Genomic DNA, 22,275 nt, shown 5'->3' on the forward strand with positions numbered 1-22,275 from the left:
TGTTTTTTTTACTAAAAAAAATATAAATTTTTACTATCTATGTACTTTTCATTGGTTTTATACACAACCACAAGCAGATACACAGCAGATACACAACAGATACACAGCACATACACAGCAGATACACAGTACATACACAGTACATACACAGCAGATACACAGCAGATACACAGCAGATACACAGTACATACACAACACATACACAGTACATACACAACACATACACAACACATACACAGCACATACACAGCAGATACACAGCACACACACAGCACATACACAGTACATACACAGTACATACACAACACACACACAGCACACACACAGCACATACACAGTACATACACAGTACATACACAACACACACACAGCACACACACAGCACATACACAGTACATACACAACACACACACAGCACATACACAGCACACACACAGCACACACACAGCACATACACAGTACACACACAGTACATACACATTACACACACAGTACATACACAGCACACACACAGCACATACACAGCACACACACAGCACATACACAGTACATACACAGCACATACACAGCAGATACACAGCACACACACAGCACATACACAGTACATACACAGTACATACACAACACACACACAGCACACACACAGCACATACACAGTACACACACAGCACACACACAGTACATACACAGCACACACACAGCACATACACAGCACACACACAGCACATACACAGCACACACACAGCACACACACAGCACATACACAGTACACACACAGCACACACACAGTACATACACAGCACACACACAGCACATACACAGCACACACACAGCACACACACAGCACATACACAGCACACACACAGCACACACACAGCACATACACTTTATTATTGCGCTTAGACATGAATATTTCTGTACTGACCTGATGGACAGATGGACAGATGGACAGGCGTCTGTAGTTGTTGTCCTGGTACATGTCCGCGCACCAATGCGGGAAACAAGTCATCAAACAGGACCCGGGACAAACGAAACTACAGCTGAGAGCGATGTTTATCCAGTCTTGAAGCAAATGATGGTATTGACTCAACTCGGATCACTGGTGGATCCAGACACGCCGCCGAGCGTCTCCGTTTTTGGGCTTTGAAGAGCAAATACGCAAAAGGCACTTTCTCAACTTTGATCCGCCATTAGAGAAGCCAGACTGACAACATCTCCACTGCGCATGCGCACGCGGCAAACGCGCGTCTGCTTACTATATTTCGTCTCTGCTCCGCTGCGTCGAGAACGCGGCGTATTTGCGTTTTTCTTCATGCGTACTTGCGTCCAACTTCGCCATAACGCGCGAATAGGCGTTTGCGGTTTGAACGGGCCATGTGACGGTGAAAGCGATCGTAAAGAGTTATAACTTGTTGAAATAGGTGAAAGTGTTAAGGTGTTGAAACGCGTCAAAAATCATGAAAATCCTGGAAACAAGAAGTCAGCCTTGTTGAGTCGAAGTGGCGCCGCGATGGTTGACTTTCTTTTTTCAAAATCGTACTTGTCCTAGGTTTTTCGTCCCATCGAGCTCAAAACAACACTTTCTAGAGACATTGAAAATTAATAAAAAAAAATGAATGGGGAATTGTGTTCAATGCGCCATTCATTTTGATGCTTTATGACATAAGCAGACACTCAATAATGAAAGTTATTTCAGTAAAACGTTTGTTATGTTTGGATGACTTTAATAACGATGTTCTTCCAGATGGAGTTCTGGAAGACGCGCAGCCAGTACACGGTGAGCAGCGGCGAGCGGTCGGAGCGCGCCGACACGGTTTACATGGTCATCCCTCTGCTGGGCGTGGCTCTGCTCGTCATCATCGGCCTCTTTCTGCTCTGGAGGTGCCAGCTGCAGAAGGCCACGCGCCGCCGCCCCGCCTACGCCCACAACCGCTACCTGTCATCGGGCCGCTCCTCCCGTAGCCTGCCCCGCATCCTGGTGCACCGCGACCACCTGCACGAGGCCGAATCCGCACCGCCGCCCCCCGGCAACGCCAACAGCGTCGCGGCGGCGCAGACCGCAAACGGCAGCGGCCACCGGACCGCTTTCGGTCAAGCAAGCCGGCTGTACGTCCAGGACGCATCCGTGTCCGTGTCGTCGCGTCTGTCGGGAGCCACGCCCCCTCCGTCGTACGAGGAAGTGACGGGACATGTGGAGAGCAGCGGGGAAGAGAACTCTGCGCCTTCTTACAACGATCCGCCTCCGAAATACGAGGAAATCGTCAAGGAAAAGTGAAACTGAACAAGAACGTGAACACTCCGGAGAGCGCCAATGTCTCTCGCCAAAACATGGAAAAACTGTAAATGAAATGTAAAGTTTTGGTGAGAATTGCCGACTGAAACAAGCCTTTGCTGTGCCAAGTAGTTTTGTTTTTGCCGCATATCAAGCTCAGAAAACGTGTTACTGTGATGCACAGGTCTTGGTGAAAGTTTTGGTGATGTTGTGGTGATCTTAGAGTTGTTTTAGTTTGCCACGATCTAAGCTCGGACTCCAACACGAATATCATCAAGGAAACCTGTGCTTTGAACTGCCAAAACCCCGGATCCTCAAGGACCTGTAAAGCTTTTTGAACGTGCGTGTTGAAGCTCTGGTGGTGGTTGTTGTTGTTTACAGTCAGGCCAAATATCACTCAAATCGAAAATCAAGAAAAAAGACTTCCAGAAGGATTCGCCTTACCGTTAGAGTGCGTCAAAGCCTCACCTTGAAACGGACCACAAAATGGGTTACGGACGGCAACCAAAGTCTTCAAACCAATAATTGTAAAAGATTGTTTGTGTAATGGAGATTGAAAATAGTGGACGAGTCAACAAACTCGACCATAGACATAGTCGTGTTTTGCAGTGGATTGAAATGTGCAGCTTTTGCGTAACAGAACCTCAAACTTACGCCTTAAAAACTAAAACGCCCGCTGATTCTTTCTTGGCCGTTTTTTCGACACCAACGCAGAACAACTGTCGCCATTTTCGTTGTCGGTGGCCAACGGCGGAAGAGCGTCCAAGACGAGGACTCGAGACTTTGAGAAGACGATTGATGAGATCGAGGTTCAGTCGCGTCTAATTGTCCGTGACATCGTGCGGGAGCGGCGTTACGATATTTTGAGTATTTCTTGTGTTTTAAAGGTCCCATAACTCATCAAGGTCTGGGTGATATTTCTTAACTATTATGTTAAGGGTGTTGCACAACCCTTATTATTATTATCAATTATACACTTAGGATGGACTACGAAACGTGAAAAAAAGCATGTTTTGGCACCTTTAAGGCAAAGAAAATAGTCTGTTGTTTACGATCACAAAATCAATACCGTTTTTGCCGAAGGAAAAACATAATCGAATCGAAAATCTAGGGCAGCAGTCAATTAAAGAAGTACAAGTCCCGCTGAAGAGAAGTACAAGTCCCGCAGAAGAGAAGTACAAGTCCCGCAGAAGAGAAGTACAAGTCCCGCAGAAGAGAAGTACAAGAGGCTGTTCGACTCCAAGTCGCTCGCTCAAAATGCCAGTGAACTCCCTCGTTCTGCCGTGGCCCAACAATCCTCTTTTAATTAGTCGACTAAGACGCCAATTAACCGAAGAAAACAAGTAAAATTAGCTCCAGCAAAACACATTAGATGGTTTTCTTTTTCAATATTGAGTTTGCGAATGTAAAGTCGAGAGTTTGGTTGCACTTGTTGCAACCAAACGCTCTGTGAAAGTATCGTGAAGTATCGTTCTCGAAATGCTCGTTTTCCTCAATATCGCTCAGTCCTAAACGAGACCGGCGCATTTAACGATAGTAGAAAGTCATGTTTACTCCCATCAACCTCAACTCTGCTGCTGAAACCACGAGCTTGGACCGACCATAAATCATGCCATGTGCGGCGCATACGCATAAGTATTTGCAAAGTGCCACAGTTTAGTTCTGGTTTAGTTCTGGTTTAGTTCTGGTTTTCTTGCTCGAGTAGTCGTCATTAGTCGCCCGCGCGCTTTTGGACTGCAGTCTTTTGCTTTATTATATTATATTAATATAAGTTTGCGCTTGTGTTCACTGTAAATGCTGTTGAACCAATCACCAGCTGCGTTTCACTGCTGCTGCACGATCCTGGTTTAGATCATTGGATTTGGTTAACATTAGCTAGTCTCTGGTTAGTCCTAGTTAAGTTCAGAGTGGTTCCAGGTGTAAATGTACAGAAGTCGGCTAAATATAAAGTGAGCCTTAAGGAGGCTACAGTTAGGTCAGATCTGTGGAGAGGCCACCACTGTAAGAATACATATTTATCAAGGCCTTTTTAAGCAATAAAAACACTTCAAAATTATGGGAATGGGGCCTGTCCCGGGGGCCTGACAGGCTTCAGCTTCAGGTCTGGTTTAGTCAGAGTTTGATTAAAGGAATAATAGAGGATTTTTGTGACCAATTTGAGTCTCATTTCCTGGTGGCGTGGACAGCCGAGTAGTTCTCCCACATGTCAATCATTCCCTCGTTCCCAGGATAGCAGCACGTTTCCATGGTTACACATGTGTGGTTGATATGTCTGTGTGTGTTTAGTGAGTTCAGTGAAAGTACAAACATGACAGAGAAAGACTGAGTTTGAGTTCAGAAGAGACTGAAATCTGCTGAGACGAGAGATGATGTGATCCGTCACGCTAATAAACAGACGCACGTGTAGAGGCGGAGCTGTAGCTGCTCACGCACAAGGTTTGATGGGAGGCGGAGTCTCGGAAACAACAGGAGGCTGGGGCCTGAGTGTGCACCTGTACATTTTTTAAAAAGGGACTAACAGTCGCTTGGGTTCTCAAATCGGCAAAACCTCCTCTATTATTCCTTTAAGTTCATGTTTAATTCAGGCTTTATCTAAACTTAAATGCAACTTTACCATAAACTCTTCTCTAAACTAAACATTCCACCTTCAAGTCGAGCTCAGTCACTGCCAAATGCCCAACCAAATCTTTGACTTTTTTCTTATTTGTGTTTCACATTTTCACTGTTTACATTGAATGAAGCTTTCCATCAGTGGCCTCTGTACAGCATTATTATTATTATTATTATTATTACCTACATATTTTAATTATTTTACAGCTAAGAAGTGACCACCAAATTTCACAATGTTTAACTCATGTATTTGCCACGAGTTTGTATCGTTTTATGCACTTTTTCATTTATTTCCCAAAAATCCCGTAAATGACTTTTTATTTGGTCTTGGAACTGTAGTAATTGTACTTTATACTTTTACTATATTTTACATTTACAGTAACAGCGTTGAAATCCTGGATCAAGGAAACATCTCACATTCTCATTATTCCTCTTGATGAAAGTAGTTTTACCATTTCTACTTTTACTTTACAAGATGTTGACGGATCAAACTGAACGATTTGTTGATGTCTAATTAGAAACTTTAGAATCTATTCAGGTAAAAGTATATTAAGAAAATTTGAATGTTTACATAAATTTTCAGTAAGATCTAAATAATATGATGTTGGTAGAGGTTTTTTTTCTACAATGTTGACACAATGAAGCAAGAAATTTTGACTTTGGTCCATTTTTTAGATTTATTTGTCCAAAATATGTGCCATTTTAGCGTTCCTTGCTCATAAAATGCCTTATTTACTGTATTGACATGAGGACAAATGTGTTTTTTCTTCTCGATGTAGTCGTTTTCCACTCTTCAGCTGCTTCGCTCGCATTCATTTGAAAATATAATAAAATGCTGACTGGTTTTCACGTGATTTTGTGCTTTTTCGACGACACAAAAGGACTCGCAGTCTCGACTCAAAACCAGATTGAATTATTGAGCGAAACGTGTCAGAACGGGATCGATCTTCAGCGCGCTCGACGTAGCACCGTTCACACGTTTGAGGAGCTGCATTGCTGCAGCAACCACACCTTTTGTACATTTATTATTCACATGTGTGACACTCGGCTGTGAAACGTCTTCCTCTTTATTCTGAGCGGTTTCTGCTTTTCTTCAAGTCCAAACTGTACGAAGTATTATCCGTGAATATCAATAAAGACAAAGTATAAAGTCCATGTTTGATATGAAACAACTCTGTGTTTATTTCACTAGTTCTTCCTGTTCTAGTCCTGGTTTAGGCCTGATTCTAGTCCTGGTTATGGTTCTAGTCCTGTTGTAGTCCTTAAGTCCTGGTTTTACTCCCGGTTCTAGTCCTTCTTCAGTCCTGTTCTAGTCCTGGTTCTAGTTCTTCAGTCCTGTTCTAGTCCCGGTTCTAGTCTCAATTCTAGTCCCGGTTCTAGTCCTGGTTGAGTCCTGGTTCTAGTCCTGTTCTAGTCCCGGGTCAGTCCTGGTTCTAGTCCTGGTTCTAGTCCTGTTCTAGTCCCGGGTCAGTCCTGTTCTAGTCCTGGTTCTAGTCCTGGTTCTAGTCCCGGTTCTAGTCACGGGTCAGTCCTGGTTCAGTCCTGGTTCTAGTCCTGGTTCTAGTCCTTCAGTCCTGGTTCTACTCCCGGTTCTAGTCCTTCAGTCCTGTTCTAGTCCTGGTTCTAGTCCCGGTTCAGTCTTAATTCTAGTCCCGGTTCTAGTCCTGGTTGAGTCCTGTTCTAGTCCTGGTTCAGTCCTTCTTCAGTCCTGGTTTAGTCCTGGTTCAGTCTTGATTCTAGTCCTGGTTCTAGTCCTTCTTCAGTCCTGGTTCTAATCCTGTAGAATGTTGTGACGTCATCGGAGACGCACCAATCAAATGCATCTTAAAAATAGACTTGTGAAAAGAAGCGGCCGCCGTGAAACACAAAAACGAAGAACAAATTCCTTCGCCTTTTATTTTGCCACGCCCGTACCGGAAACGCCCGCTTCCTCACTTCCGGCGCTTCGTAACTTTTTGACGGTCCGAAGGTGTTTTGACTCCGAACTCAGGTCAGTCCCGCCGTGTCGTGACCTCCGCCTCACGTGACCTTACGTGACCTTACCTCACGTTTGTCCTGCCTGTGGCCGCGGCCCCGGTTCCAGGGCTCGAAATGTGAACTTTGACCTCCGTTTGGCCGCCACCTGTTGCTAAAGCGTTAGCCTCGCGAGCTAACACCGGGACTTCCGTTACGGGAACTTTTAGTGGAAATAGATCCCGTTTAATGCCTCGTGGAATGTTCCGGGTTGAACATCTCCATGGAGACGAGCGCGCGGCAGAAAGTGTTATGAGTCAGGTCTGTGGGGAGACGAGGTCACTCGCTCACGGTTCTGTAGGTTTATATGCAAAATGCAACTTAAACTGCTATTTGTTACTTTTGTACACAATACTGTATATTTACAGTAGTTGTATTTTAATGTTTGATCGTCTCTGTTCGCTTATTATTTTATATCTTAAATTCTGTCTGAAATCTTCTCTTAACTAGAGTAATTTATCATAATAATCGTGACTAATCATATCGTTTTTATCTATGTACGATTATTTCTATTCTACATCGAGCCTTTTATTTAATGTGATTAATAAAATATATGAAAAAATAACCAAGCCTCTTTTCTCCCATTAATTTATCTTAAGTTTTGATTTAATTGTATTTGTTTTTTCCAAAGAACTAAGTAAAAGTGACTTTTAGTCATGATTTCATGAACATAAACAGTTCAGACTCTTTCACGTCTTTCGATTAATCGCACTGCACTAATTTGAACTAATTAAAGGTGTAAATGTGGTGACTAAGAATAAAAGTGAATAATATTAATAGAATAATGTGACGCGTTACACATTCGCGACACTGTTTGTGCTATGGCGCCATCTGGTGGTTTAAAAAGGCTTTGCGCTTCTTAAGACACATCACAACTCTGGATCTTTCATTCAAATGTGAAAACTGATCATAATATGAGCGACACACGGGGAGCGAGACACGGGGAGCGAGACACGGGGAGCGAGACAGGAGCGACACACGGGGAGTTACACGGGGAGTTACACGGGGAGCGACACACGGAGTTACATGGGGAGCGACACACGGGAGCGACACACAGAGTTACATGGGGAGCGACACACGGGAGCGACACACAGAGTTACATGGGGAGCGACACACGGGAGCGACACACGGGGAGTTACACGGGGAGCGACACACAGAGTTACATGGGGAGCCACACACAGGGAGCGACACACGGGAGCGACACACGGGAGCGACACACGGGAGCGACACACGGGAGCGACACACGGAGTTACACGGGGAGTTCATCTTAATTGTAGCCTTTGTTACTTCATCTTGTTCCTCTCGTACAAATATTCAACAGTCAAAGGCTGGTTTAGTTCCACATTTGAAGTTCTTGGTTCTCTTTGGACAGAGATGTTTCCCATACAGCGGTCCCTGGGCTCAGGCCGAGATCCAGACTTTATGGAGTCCATCAGTAAAACCATGAGAGTCCCAGAGCGGCTGAGCGTGGGCCCGGGTCAAGACCAGGACCAGAACCAGGACCAGACTGAGGCCCATCCAGTCTACAGCATGCAGGTCCCTGACAGACTCACCTACGCAGGTAAAACTACTGCCTGTACTTCACATGTCAAGTACAGGCAGTACTGTGTACTTCACATGTCAAGTACAGGCAGTACTGTGTACTTCACATGTCAAGTACAGGAAGTACTGTGTACTTCAAATGTCAAGTACAGGCAGTACTGTGTACTTCACATGTCAAGTACAGGCAGTACTGTGTACTTCACATGTCAAGTACAGGCAGTACTGTGTACTTCACATGTCAAGTACAGGAAGTACTGTGTACTTCAAATGTCAAGTACAGGCAGTACTGTGTACTTCACATGTCAAGTACAGGCAGTACTGTGTACTTCACATGTCAAGTACAGGCAGTACTGTGTACTTCACATGTCAAGTACACACAGTAACACTCACAGACATGAGCAGTACTTCAGGAGTAGTAACTTTCATGTGTGTTTGGTCAGAAGCTGCCGACCTCAGTCCCAGACCTCAGTTTGGTCCAAAGTCCAAGATCCCGGCGCTGGAGGTGTGTTTGGAGAGCCCCCTAGAGGCGCCCCACAGAGACGCGCCGCAGGTGACCTCACTGTTTTTAAACTCTTCTCAATGTCTGAATATCCCGCCTGGAGCTCAATGTCTGTTAAGTGGTTGTTAGCATGTAAGCTAATTGTTGTGCTAATTGCTAAGGCTAACTTGCTAACTGTAGCGTCCTTTAGACTCACTGAAGGATAAGTCCAGGTCTTTCTTTGTGGAGGTTTCACGTTCTCTTGATTCTGTCGTTTTTATCCCGTATTAAAGTTTGCCCTCTTCTTTTCTCGGCAGAGTCCCATCCGGCGTTCGATGAGCGACCAGAGCTTTGCGAGGACCCCCCCAGGGACCCCCGCCCACAACAGGGCTCTGGTCCTGCCCCGACAGCATTACTCGCCCTCGTGAGTAACACAGTCTTGCCCAACACCACAGGCCGAGGCCGGAGCGTTTAGCTGATAGCGTAGCTGTTAGCGTAGCTTTAAGCGTAGATTTAAGACTTTTATTATGCACAGTCTTTGTACCCAAACATCTCTGTGCGTGCCATATGTAAGCACCGTCGCTGCGTTTTTCCTTCCGGCTGGTTCCATGACACTGAATTGCCTCAACGTGAGAAGCACTTTCAATCTAGAGTCCAACAGGCTAAACACACATCGTTTTCATCCCGATGTTAACCTCACATTAACTTCACTTTATCATTCAGAGAATTAGATTTTTCTGTAAAGCTGAGGATTTCCCTGGACACTTTTCTGGAGTTCTCAGATCGTGTTCCATCCGACGTCACGCTGCAGCTTTAGACGAGGAAAACTAGTCATTTTTTAATTAATTGCATGTTGTCTCCCGAACACACAACGGTTGATTCGTCGCTTCGTTCTCACAATAATCTTGCGTTTGTTTTCTTTGCTTTCATTTCCCGCCGTTTTGCTCCGTTCAGCCGTCGTCCCGTCCATCGCCCCCCTGCGTCGCCCCAGCTCCCTCCCGTCGAGGCCCCGGAGCCCCCTTTCTCCCCCCTCTCCGCCCGCTCCGTAATGCAGCTGGGTCTTCGGGCCTCGCAGCGCCTCCTGCAGGCCGTCAACCGCAAGTACAGGTGTTTAAAGACGTGACCGAACATGTGTTTCTGTGACCTTTGAACCCGCGAGTCGCCGTTTGAGTCCTGCTGCGACGTTTGTGCCTCGTCTGCGACGTTTGTGCCTCGTCTGTGATGTTTGTGCCTCGTCTGTGATGTTTGTGCCTCGTCTGTGATGTTTGTGCCTCGTCTGTGATGTTTGTGCCTCGTCTGTGATGTTTGTGCCTCGTCTGTGATGTTTGTGCCTCGTCTGTGATGTTTGTGCCTCGTCTGTGATGTTTGTGCCTCGTCTGTGATGTTTGTGCCTCGTCTGTGATGTTTGTGCCTCGTCTGTGATGTTTGTGCCTCGTCTGTGATGTTTGTGCCTCGTCTGTGATGTTTGTGCCTCGGCTGTGATGTTTGTGCCTCGGCTGTGATGTTTGTGCCTCGGCTGTGATGTTTGTGCCTCGGCTGTGATGTTTGTGCCTCGGCTGCTGTGACGTTTGTGCCTCTGTGACGTCACTTTACGGCTTTGGTGCTGCTGCTTTCGTCTCGGACCAAACTAACGCCGCTTCTGCTGCTTTAACTCCGCCTTTAACTCCGCCTTTAACTCCGCCTTCAACTCCGCTTTTAACTCCGACACTTCAGGTCGTTGACCTCTTTTGTTTTGCGGCGTGAAGGTTTGTGAGAGAAGCTCCTCCTCCTCCTCAGACTCCGCCCCGACCGGAGACCGCCCCGGGGCAGGTCCAGGACGAGCGCGGCAGCAGAAGGTAAACACAAGAGTAAAAGTGTGAAAACACGAGCCTGCGAGTAAGCTAACGTTTATAAGAATAGCCACTAGCATTAGCCCGCTGCTAACTGCGTGAAGCGCACGCTGTACGTCTGCTCATCCCTCCCGGTCAGATGTTTCTGGACAGACGGGGTCATTGTGGGCGTGACAGAAGAGAAAGAATCATTTGTCTTGAGACTTTTGGTCCGCACAGCCCACAGTGAGCGTCCTCCAGGTGGCAGTAGCGCACAGTGAGCGTGCGGCGAGCGTCCTCCAGGTGGCAGTAGCGCACAGTGAGCGTCCTCCAGGTGGCAGTAGCGCGCAGCGTGCGTCCTCCAGGTGGCAGTAGCGCACAGTGAGCGTGCGGCGTGCGTCCTCCAGGTGGCAGTAGCACACAGTGAGCGTGCGGCGTGCGTCCTCCAGGTGGCAGTAGCGCACAGTGAGCGTGCAGCGTGCGTCCTCCAGGTGGCAGTAGCGCACAGTGAGCGTGCAGCGTGCGTCCTCCAGGTGGCAGTAGCACACAGTGAGCGTGCGGCGTGCGTCCTCCAGGTGGCAGTAGCGCACAGTGAGCGTGCAGCGTGCGTCTTCCCGGTGGCAGTAGCGCACAGTGAGCGTGCGATTGTCGTGAGTTGAAAGAACTGCTTTGGAAGAATCGCTCTGATGATGCAGCTGGAACTTTGACAGTGTCAGACATGTTGTGTTTGTCTGTTGTGTTCAGGCTCGCGGAAAACTGGAGCGTCGAGGAAGAGGGCGGAGCGGCGGTCGAGCTGATCGTACTACGAAGACAGGTTCGAGTCAAAGTCTGAGCGATGCCTGAGCGATGTCTTAGCGTGCTCAGTTCTTTCTCGTGTGTTGCAGGTGCTGAAGATGAGCCGTCGCTTAGCAGCGCTGGAGCGACACAACCACGAGCACAAAAACACAGAGTTTGTGTTGTTTTCTCTGCTCGGCTCGGCGTGTTTGCTGAATGTCTGGCTCTGGCTCCGAAGATGACACAACACCAGGGTTTTTTAGTTTTATTAGAGTTTATTCAAGTTTTATTTGAGTTTTCTTAGTTTCATTAGAGTTTTCTTAGTTTTATTTGAGTTTTATCTGTTACAAACGCCAAAGTTCTACTAAAGAAATGTCCTTCAGAGACTTCAGAGTTTATGTGAATATTAGTTTGTGAATATTAGAGTTTGTGAATATTATATATAAACGTGATCTAAAAAGAAACTAAACGATCTGAGAAATTGTATTCAAGCAGAGTTTTTGTTGCCAAAACAAAGTATTAGACGTAAAACATTTTAGAAACGACAGAAAAGTTCAGTTTTTATTTTATTATTGTAAAATGTGTTTGTTGCATGTTGTGTTCAACCATCCAATCAGAGCGTTTCATTTTATTGTCTTTAGTTTATTTATTTACTTATTTATGACTGAAATAGTTTAGTTTGAACTGAACGTTTCTTAAACTTGTGTTTGTCGTTTCTGCTGAATCATGTTTTAAATTGAACCGTGTAAAGATTTTAGAGCTTCATTTTGACAATAAAAACATGTTATAAAAATGTGACATTTGATCCTGAAAAACCTGTGAAATAAAAGTGTTTGAATGAAAAGAATCTGAAGATGCAGTTTTCAGTGTCGAGCTTTTTGACGACGAGAGAATTTAAAAAAACATCTAAATCACAAAAGACACGTTCAATAAAGCAACAAAACCAGACAAAGATGTGAAAATGGAAATCTGAAGAAGCATGAAACTCCATCTTCTTCCTCTTCTCCGGGGCCGGGTCGCAGGGGCAGCAGTCTAAGCAGGGACTCCCAGACTCCCTCTCCCCAGACACTTCCTCCGGTGGGATCCTGAGGCGTTCCCAGACCAGCCCAGAGACATAGTCAATCCCAGTCAATCCCCACCCCTGACCGCACCCTCCGACCCCTGACCGCACCCTCCCACCCCTGACAGCACCCTCCGACCCCTGACCGCACCCTCCCACCCCTGACAGCACCCTCCGACCCCTGACCGCACCCTCCCACCCCTGACAGCACCCTCCGACCCCTGACCGCGCCCTCCCACCCGACCGCGCCCTCCGACCCCTGACCGCGCCCTCCCACCCGACCGCGCCCTCCGACCCCTGACCGCGCCCTCCCACCCGACCGCGCCCTCCCACCCCTGGCAGCGCCCTCCCACCCCTTACCGCGCCCTCCCACCCCTGACAACACCCTCCCACCCCTTACCGCACCCTCCCACCCCTGACAGCACCCTCCCACCCCTGACAGCACCCTCCCACCCCTGACCGCGCCCTCTGACCCCTTACCGCGCCCTCCCACCCCTGACCGCGCCCTCCGACCTCTTACTGTGCCCTCCCACCCCTGACAGCACCCTCCCACCCCTGACCGCGCCCTCTGACCCCTTACCGCGCCCTCCCACCCCTGACCGCGCCCTCCGACCTCTTACTGTGTCCTCCCACCCCTGACAGCGCCCTCCTACCCCTGACAGCGCCCTCCCACCCCTGACAGCGCCCTCCGACCCCTTACCGCGCCCTCCCACCCCTGACAGCACCCTCCCACCCCTGACCGCGCCCTCCGACCCCTTACCGCGCCCTTCCACCCCTGACAGCACCCTCCCACCCCTGACAGCACCCTCCCACCCCTGACCGCGCCCTCCGACCCCTTACCGCGCCCTCCGACCCCTGACCGCGCCCTCCGACCCCTGGCCGCGCCCTCCCACCCCTGACAGCACCCTCCCACCTCTGACCGCACCCTTCGTTCCACTGCACAAAGTATAAGTCAAGTAAAAGTGTCTGAATAAACTGAACTTTGAACTCGAGGTTAGTTTCTCCGATGACACAAAAAAAGCACTGAACATTTATAAAGTCTCATTATTTTATTTAACAAAAGAATTAAATTAATCCCAACTTAACTCTCTCTTAAACATTCAGAGACTCGGATTTGGAAGACGATATTGATCACAGAGTTTACAAAACGTGTTAAAATATTAAGAGATGACGTGATTGTACAGCAAAAATATTACAAAAAGCAGCAAATAATAGTCAAAATTACAAGTTTTACAAGTTGTTTAAACATTTTGTCTAAATACAAATACAAGTGGAATTGTGGTTTCACCTACATTCAAAAATGATTAGCTTGAAATGCTAACAGCGCTAACATGAACGCAAACGTTGGTCTTTATCGTAGTAAGACTCAGTTTGAGGCACTTAAAGAAACAGAAACATCAGTGGTAAATTCTGGCACAAAAATCAAATAATACAAGTTATAGTTTTGCTTCTTTGAGCCTCATAAAAAGTTAGTTTCAAATGTTTTGCCGTCGCTAACTTAAACGTGTTCCCGCTTTAGTGAGAACGTTCTGGGTGAAAGAGGCTCTGTTCCCACGTTTTAGAGACATTTTAAAAACTGTAACTCTTATTATACTGTTTATATACGTTTATACTATATTATACTATTATACTTTATTATGTGTTATACTATATGATGTGATAGTGATAGTGATGGATCTTTCTCCACGGTAACGCTTAAGTTAGTTAAGTTTAGGGATTTGTACTCAATTTACATTTAATCCATTTGTTACTATTCTTATTCCTATTACACATCTTATTCTTGTCATATTTATTAATTAAAAGTTTACAACGCGCTGAAAAGGCGTGAGACAGAGGAGAAATCTACGAATTATTGTCCCAATGGTGTATTATTGCAGTATTATTGTGTATTAATGAGTGTGATTGTGTATTATTGCAGTATTATTGTGTATTATTTCAGTATTATTGTGTATTATTGCAGTATTATTGTGTAGTATTGTGTATTATTTCAGTATTATTGTGTGTTATTGCAGTATTATTGTGTATTATTGCAGTATTATTGTGTATTATTTCAGTATTATTGTGTATTATTTCAGTATCATTGTGTATTATTTCAGAATTATTGTGTATTATTGAGTGTGATTGTGTATTATGGTGTATTATTAGTGTCATCGTTAGCCGCGTGCTGTTGCGCAGTACCGATTAGCCTTGTTGTGGGGTTATCTTTAGAGCCTATTTTCCTTCTAAACGTTCTAGAAAAGGCGGGAACACATTGGATACGCTCCTCTTTGTGCGCGATGCTGCATATTTAACATATGTTAGCACTAGCATTAGCTGTTATACTGAAGTGGTTATTGATCATTTTTGACAAAGCTCTTCTGACATTTATGAAACAACTCCAATATCGCCCACCAATAACACTTATTTTGGTATCTAAAAATATTAAGTCAGCAAAAAACGATTATTATTAGCCTGGTTGCTAACGCTAACTGACCGGTTAAATGATTGATTAAAAGGTCTGAAAGCCAACAATGAACTGAAGTATGAAGTAAATAGAATGAAGTGATTAAACTGCATAGATGTTCTAGAAATAGACAAGAAAATACATTGGAAACTGCTGCCGGTTTTAGTTAAAATGCTAAAAAAAAAAAAAAAACGTTTTGAAATGAGGAAAGCAGGGCCAAGTGAACAGATAATGCATAGTGGGTTGTGTCGATGGAAAGGAGGTCTCAGGTTCGATTCCTCTGTTTTCAGAGAGAAACAAGCGACGAAACAAAAAACAAACACTTATTAAAAGGTCTATTTCGTCCTCGGCCTGATCAGAAAAGGAAATACTTGTTAGTAATATTGTTATCATCGTGTCAGTCCAGAAACAACTCAAATATCGACCACCAACACTTACTTTGGCATCTAAAGCTAAATCTATTAGCATTAGCCTGGTTGCTAACGCTAACTGACCTGTTTACGCCACTGTATTAGCGCGAAACAGAAACATCTTTAGCTAAACCGTAGCTCTATGAACGTTCTGAAAAAGACGCCCAAGATCTCAACCTCACTCAGACTATTCACCTTTAGTTTACGAGTAAAAATACAAAGAAAGTGTTTGTTCAAAAGGCCCTTTGTCATGAAAACAAACAAATATAACGGAAAAACGGATCATTGGAGTAACTAACGCTTTGTGCTTTTCATCCATTCGTTTTCAAACAATTTCGATCACGTGATTTTTCCACCGCAGAACATTCTCGACATCGCCGGGCGGGGACTAGACATTGCTGGGCGGGGACTCGACATCGCCTGGCGGAGACTAGACATTGCCGGGCGGGGACTCGACATCGCCGGGCGGGGACTCGACTCGACATCGCCGGGCGGGGACTCGACTTGACATGGCCGGGCGGTGACTTGACATCGCCGGGCGGGGACTCGACATCGCCGGGCGGGGACTCGACATCGCCGGGCGGGGACTCGACATCGCTGGGCGGAGGCTCGACATCGCCGAGCGGGGACTCGACATCGCTGGGCGGAGGCTCGACATCGCCGAGCGGGGACTCGACATCGCCGGGCGGGGACTCGACATCGCCGGGCGGAGGCTCGACATCGCCGGGCGGGGACTCGACATCGACGGGCGGAGACTCGACATTGCCGGGCGGAGGCTCGACATCGCCGGGCGGAGACTCGACATCGCCGGGCGGAGGCTCGACATTGCCGGGCGGAGGCTCGACATTGCCGGGGGCAGGGACTGGACTGGACATCAGCGGGCGTCGCTAGAGTTCGAGAGAAGGAGGGATTCCACTTTGGTCGTTCTGGACGTTTTTGTGTTTTTTGGTTTTCCTCTAAAAATGTCCCGTATTTCGCGTCATTCCAAGTCTTTTCTAACGATTTTCACTCCGGGATTTCCTGGTGACAAAACATGTGCAGCTTCTTCAAACGCTCGCGCAACGAAGTGGTTTGTACCAACTCAACAACAACAACAACAACCGTCAAAAACACGACGAAGATTTAAGAACAATGAGATTGAGTTGTTTGTATGAAGTTGGTCCTATAGCGCCTCCTAGTGTTGGTCCATATTATGACCTTTAAGACTCATATCCATGTGTTTATGTATTTAGATATATATAATTACAAAACTGGGTGCACAGTGCATAGAGAAGTCTGATTAACCCTGTAAATAAACCATCTTCATAAAAACGATGGAGAAGTGTGACGGACACAAGTGCTTCCAATACAAATATTTACAAAGGGAAAAATAATGTGTTTGTTCAAATGAAACCGTCAAATGTTTCGGAAATATAAATTAGAAATGTTAAGTTGTTTTTTAAGGCTGGAGAAAACGAAATGGAAGTGGTTGCAAGCAGGTTTAGTCTTGTACGTGACTGAAATGAACCCTTTGAAACCTGCGGCGACTGTGCTCGTGAACTGATGCTTCAAACATCTTCCTTATAAATTAGTGCATTTCAGTTGCAGATCCTTCGCCCGGAAAATCCACCAAAATGTCGGCACTTCCTGCTCCTGTTGTAAGTTATATGGACGTTTCCGGGTGATTGTGAGGACGATCTGGAGGAAGTGCTTGAAACAAACGGTGGGAGTGACTTCTTCATATTAAAAACAGAGGTGCAGTGATGAAAGGCGGAGGTTCAGATGAGTATTTCCACCATGTCGCTGTCCACTTCCTGTTGAGTGGGCGGGGCCACGGGAGGCGGAGGATGAAGAGGAACTCTGCGATCCAACGTGCTGCAGTGGAAGACTTCTGAAAGACAAACGACATGGGACTGAGTCAAGTGAACTCAACCAGGACTAAACCAGGGTTTAGACCAGGACTCAACCAGGACTAAACCAGGGTCTAGGCCAGGACTAAACCAGGACTAAACCGAGACTGGACTAGGACTAAACCAGGGACTAAACCAGGACTAAACCGGGACTAAACCAGAGACTAAACCGAGACTAAACCAGGACTAGACCAGGACTAAACCAGGACTAAACCAGGACTAGACCAAGACTAGACTATGACTAAACCAGGACTAGACCAGGTCTAAACCAGAGACAGAATTGAGACTAAACCAGGACTAAACCAGGACTAGACCAGGTCTAAACCAGGGACAAAACCGAGACTAAACCAGGACTAGACCAGGACTAAACCAGAGACAGAACTGAGACTAAACCAAGACTAAGCCAGGACTAGACCAGGGACTTGCACATCTCAAACTCCAATACTTCCATTGTCTGCAAACTTGACAGCTTAATTTGTTCAAACGCCAAAAGTTCGCCTTCATGCTTGGTCGTCGCTTGGTCGTCCGCTTGGTCGTCGTTTGGTCGTCGTTTGGTCGTCGTTTGGTCGTCGCTTGGTCGTCGCTATGTCGTCGTATGGTCGTCGCATGGTCGTCGCTTTGTCGTCGCTCTGTTGTCGCTTGGTCGTCGCTATGTCGTGGTATGGTTGTCGTATGGTTGTCGCTCTGTCGTCGCTCTGTCGTCGCTCTGTCGTCGCTCTGTCGTCGCTCTGTCGTCACTTGGTCGTCGCTATGTCGTCGTATGGTTGTCGTATGGTTGTCGCTTGGTCGTCGCTTTGTCGTCGCTTTGTCGTCGCTCTGTCGTCGCTCTGTCGTCGCTCTGTCGTCGCTCTGTCGTCGCTCGGTCGTCGCTCGGTCGTCGCTTTGTCGTCGCTCTGTCGTCGCTATGTCGTCGTATGGTTGTCGCTTGGTCGTCGCTTTGTCGTCGCTTTGTCGGCGCTCTGTCGTCGCTCTGTCGTCGCTCTGTCGTCGCTTGGTCGTTGCTATGTCGTTGTATGGTCGTCGTTTGGTCGTCGCTATGTCGTCGCTATGTCGTCGCTATGTCGTCGTATGGTCGTTGCTTGGTCGTCGTTTGGTCGTCGTTTGGTCGTCGTTTGGTCGTCGCTTGGTCGTCGCTATGTCGTCGTATGGTCGTCGCATGGTCGTCGCTTTGTCGTCGCTCTGTTGTCGCTTGGTCGCCGCTATGTCGTGGTATGGTTGTCGTATGGTTGTCGCTCTGTCGTCGCTCTGTCGTCGCTCTGTCGTCGCTCTGTCGTCACTTGGTCGTCGCTATGTCGTCGTATGGTTGTCGTATGGTTGTCGCTTGGTCGTCGCTTTGTCGTCGCTTTGTCGTCGCTCTGTCGTCGCTCTGTCGTCGCTCTGTCGTCGCTCTGTCGTCGCTCGGTCGTCGCTCGGTCGTCGCTTTGTCGTCGCTCTGTCGTCGCTATGTCGTCGTATGGTTGTCGCTTGGTCGTCGCTTTGTCGTCGCTTTGTCGGCGCTCTGTCGTCGCTCTGTCGTCGCTCTGTCGTCGCTTGGTCGTTGCTATGTCGTTGTATGGTCGTCGTTTGGTCGTCGCTATGTCGTCGCTATGTCGTCGCTATGTCGTCGTATGGTCGTTGCTTGGTCGTCGTTTGGTCGTCGTTTGGTCGTTGCTATGTCGTCGTATGGTCGTTGCTTGGTGGTCGCTTGGTGGTCGCTTGGTGGTCGCTTGGTGGTCGCTTGGTGGTTGTTTGGTCGTCGCTTGGTCGCCGTCTGGTCGTCGCTTAGTGGTCGCTTGGTTGTCGTTTGGTCGCCGCTTGGTTGTCGTTTGGTCGTCGTTTGGTCGTCGCTTTGTCGTCGCTCTGTCGTCGTATGGTCGTCGTTTGGTCGTCGCTTAGTGGTCGCTTGGTTGTCGTTTGGTCGTCGCTTGGTCGTCGCTTTGTCGTCGCTCTGTCGTCGTATGGTCGTCGTTTGGTCGTCGCTTAGTGGTCGCTTGGTTGTTGTTTGGTCGCCGCTTGGTTGTCGTTTGGTCGTCATTTGGTCGTCGTTTGGTCGCCGTTTGGTCGTCGCTTTGTCGTCGCTCTGTCGTCGCTCTGTCGTCGTATGGTCGTCGCTTAGTGGTCGTATGGTCGTCGCTTAGTGGTCGCTTGGTTGTCGTTTGGTCGCCGTTTGGTTGTCATTTGGGCGTCGATTGGTCGTCGTTTGTGCATCGTTTGTCACGTTTCATACCTGCGATTCGGTCGGGGATGTAGACCGGGCTGGGGTTGGAGAGGCGCGCGGGGAGGGTCATGCTCTGTAAGGCCGAGCTCTGGTAGGTCTGAGGATTCTGCAGACCTGGACTGTGCAGACCCGGACTGTGCAGACCTGGACTGTGCAGACCCGGACTGTGCAGACCCGGACTGTGCAGACCCGGACTGTGCAGACCCAGACTCTGCAGGGCCGGACTGTGCAGGGCCGGACTGTGCAGGGCCGGGGTGCTGGCCTTGCCCCCGTCCTGGGCCTGGCCCTTGTCCGTTTGGGTGCAGCTGTCTCGACTGCCGGTCTTGGAGTGTCCCGCGGTCATGGGCGTAGACACCGGAGACGGAGACGAGGAGATGGACTCAGCTCTGAGCGAGTCCGGCCTGAACTCTGGACCCAACAGCACCCCTACAGGACACAAGCAGAACTGTCAGTCTGGAGAGGGAAACACTCTCTTGTACGCACCGGACGAGACATGAAGTTCATCATCCATCAGTCTCTTGTAGTAATCAGAGGCTGTAACAGGTACAGAGTGCTTCCTGGAGGATGGGCTGAAACGGCCGCAGCAACCGTTTCAGTCTCCGTCCGTCTGCTCATCCGAGGAGAAGGATAGAGACTGTTCTCTAGCTAAATACTGCAGGAATCAATCAATTAACCACTTTGGGCACATATACGAGGTCCGTGAGGTCTGTGTGGGTCCATGAGGTCTGTGCGGGTCCATGGGGTCTGTGCGGGTCCATGAGGTCTGAGGTTCAGTGTGTGCGACTCACCCAGACTGCCCTTCCAGCTGCTGTCCCGGCGCTCCTCGGTGATGGGTGAGCTGCTGAGGCCCAGGCTGTGCGACAGGAGCCCGGAGCCCGAGGACATGTTGGAGATGGACATCAGGGACTTGGCGGGCCTCATGGACGGGCCGTCAGACCTCAGCGGGTCTTTCCTCGAGCGCTGGTGCAGGACTTTGATCATGGCGTCCTTCTCGATGATCTGAGCGTGGAGGTTTTTAATTCTGTTCAGACAAAAAACAGGGCACAAAGGGTCACATGCTCAGGGGACGTGTTATACTTCGGGATCCCCGCCTCTCCACAGTTATAAGCCCCGCTTCTCCACAGTTATAAGCCCTGTCTCTTCACAGTGATAAGCCCCGCGCCATAACAGTGATAAGCCAGTGGGTTGGGGGAAATAAGTAATGAAGATAAGTAATAAGGAAAAAAAAAATTAAGTCTAAAGAGTGAAGTCTAAAGAATGTTCAAAGCTCATGAAAGTGGATTTTTGTCAGTCAAATCAGCTGAAGTACCTGTATTTTGTAATAAAAATCGAAATAGTGACGTAAGCTCTAAGAAAGTGGCGGCCTAAACGAGGCGCTGCGCACACGACTGCCCGCTTCATCGTCTCACTGACCTGCTCTCCATGTCGAGGCAGCGGCGGTTTGCCATCAGAATCTCCTCCTCCTCCTTCTGGATCCTGGCCTCCACAGACGTGTCGTAGCTGCTGCTCGGAGAGTGGCTGATCGCCGACGACGAAGTGTCTCTACAGAGAAACGCCCTTTCAATAACACTCTGTCAATCTGGTGTTCACTCTTATGAACAGCCTCGGCAGTTACAGCTACATATAGAATGGATCACATGGTCTTGTTGCAATACATGTTTTACGATGCGATACTTGAATAACGTCTAGCTTTCTTTTTCACTCCTGAGGTCGATCTGAGCGAGTCACAAAAAGTCGTTTAGTAAGTCCATGTGTGTGTAAGGGGCGTGGCTAAAGTGAGCGTGAACAGGAACAGTTTTGCCTCATTTCTTTGACTTCTCTCAAAGCCTCGACGCCGCTTTTGAATCTCTCTATATGTCGTGCTTTGGCTTCCTACAGTAGGGTGTGGTGGTCCTACAGTAGGGCGTGGTGGTCCTACAGTAGGGTGTGGCGGTCCGACAGTAGAGCGTGGCGGTCCGACAGTAGGGCGTGGTGGTCCGACAGTATGGTGTGGCAGTCCTACAGTTGGGTGGTCCAACAGTAGGGCGTGGGGGTCCTCTTTATATCACGCTTTGGCTTTGGATCATGTTTGACCTGGAAATATCATATTCTGGTGAGGCGGCGTTGAGCCCCATCACCGCTAAACAAACAGTGGAAAAGTGCTTTAAATCATGGGTCCCATTTCTCTGGCCCCGGTCTTACCTCTGGGTGGCGACGGAGGCGGCGGCGTCCAGGGCGAACTGCCGCATGACGCTCTCCTCCAGATACTTCTGCTCCCACTTGGTCATGTCGGCCTCCAGCGCCAGGATCCGCTCCTCCTTCTCCCGGAGGTGCTCCATCAGGGCCGTGGCGTTGAACTCGGGCGGGACGGCGGCGTTTGCCTGCGAGCCGCCCTGACGCTGAATGGACGACAGAACGGGTCAGAGCGAACCGCGCGCAAAAAAGACGGCTCGTCCAACAGTAGGGCGTGGAGGTCCTACAGGAGGGCGTGGGGGTCCTAGAGTATGGCGGTCCTACAGAAGGACGTGGTCCTAAAGAGGGGCGTGGTGGTCCTACAGTAGGGCGTGGGGGTCCTAGAGTATGGCGGTCCTACAGGAGGGCGTGGATGTCCTACAGGAGGGCGTGGGGGTCCTACAGGAGGGCGTGGTGGTCCTACAGGAGGGCGTGGCAGTCCTACAGTAGGCTGGTCATAGAGTAAGGCGTGGCGGTCCTAGAGTAGGGCATGACGGTCCTAAAGTAGGGCGTGGCGACAGTAGGGCGTGGCGGTCCTACAGGAGGGCGTGGCGGTCCCACAGTAGGG

The 22,275-nt window shown here is 48.4% G+C and overlaps 3 protein-coding genes across 6 annotated transcripts in view; 2 read left to right on the top strand and 1 right to left on the bottom strand.

Annotated features, from left to right (window-relative positions):
- The window catches only part of LOC140360718 (transmembrane gamma-carboxyglutamic acid protein 3-like), a 16,735-nt gene extending 14,423 nt beyond the window's left edge, over positions 1 to 2,312 (top strand). Inside the window, exon 4 of the mRNA XM_072446053.1 lies at positions 1,745 to 2,312. Within this exon, the coding sequence (XP_072302154.1) occupies positions 1,745 to 2,275 (531 nt within the window). The 3' untranslated portion in view covers positions 2,276 to 2,312. The remainder of the gene's footprint in view (positions 1 to 1,744) is intronic.
- A 4,484-nt stretch (positions 2,313 to 6,796) lies between these two features.
- LOC140360338 (mitochondrial fission factor-like) lies at positions 6,797 to 12,133 on the top strand. 2 transcript variants are annotated; one of them, XM_072445552.1, is made up of 8 exons: positions 6,797 to 6,872; positions 8,268 to 8,456; positions 8,881 to 8,987; positions 9,233 to 9,339; positions 9,870 to 10,022; positions 10,661 to 10,750; positions 11,468 to 11,537; positions 11,608 to 12,133. In XM_072445552.1, exons 2-8 carry the CDS (start codon positions 8,270 to 8,272, stop codon positions 11,737 to 11,739), a joined length of 846 nt encoding a protein of 281 aa, XP_072301653.1. In that variant the 5' UTR covers positions 6,797 to 6,872; positions 8,268 to 8,269; the 3' UTR covers positions 11,740 to 12,133. The 2 variants fall into 2 exon arrangements, with proteins under 2 accessions (XP_072301653.1, XP_072301652.1); XM_072445551.1 differs by having other exon boundaries at positions 8,878 to 8,987; positions 11,608 to 12,132.
- Positions 12,134 to 13,587: 1,454 nt separating this feature from the next.
- The window catches only part of amot (angiomotin), a 36,476-nt gene continuing 27,788 nt past the window's right edge, over positions 13,588 to 22,275 (bottom strand). For 2 of the 3 annotated variants that reach the window (XM_072446064.1, XM_072446062.1), the window contains 5 exons: positions 21,678 to 21,874; positions 20,910 to 21,038; positions 20,285 to 20,517; positions 19,506 to 19,922; positions 13,588 to 17,280 (listed from right to left, as the gene is read on the bottom strand). In XM_072446064.1, the coding sequence (XP_072302165.1) occupies positions 17,168 to 17,280; positions 19,506 to 19,922; positions 20,285 to 20,517; positions 20,910 to 21,038; positions 21,678 to 21,874 (1,089 nt within the window). In that variant the 3' untranslated portion in view covers positions 13,588 to 17,167. The remainder of the gene's footprint in view (positions 17,281 to 19,505; positions 19,923 to 20,284; positions 20,518 to 20,909; positions 21,039 to 21,677; positions 21,875 to 22,275) is intronic. The other variant, XM_072446063.1, reaches the window with a different exon arrangement.

The sequence above is a fragment of the Eucyclogobius newberryi genome, unplaced genomic scaffold, assembly GCF_026437365.1.
Source record: "Eucyclogobius newberryi isolate DKJ021-1_F unplaced genomic scaffold, fEucNew1.0.hap1 SCAF_15, whole genome shotgun sequence".
NCBI classification, from domain to species: domain Eukaryota; kingdom Metazoa; phylum Chordata; class Actinopteri; order Gobiiformes; family Gobiidae; genus Eucyclogobius; species Eucyclogobius newberryi.

Excerpts from the sequence above, each read along its gene's own strand:
- LOC140360338 (XM_072445551.1), top strand. The coding sequence starts at position 8,270 with ATGTTTCCCATACAGCGGTCCCTGGGCTCAGGCCGAGATCCAGACTTT. Across the intron at positions 10,023-10,660 it reads GCCGTCAACCGCAAGTACAG|GTTTGTGAGAGAAGCTCCTC; the intron begins GTGTTTAAAGAC and ends TGCGGCGTGAAG. Across the intron at positions 11,538-11,607 it reads TGATCGTACTACGAAGACAG|GTGCTGAAGATGAGCCGTCG; the intron begins GTTCGAGTCAAA and ends CGTGTGTTGCAG.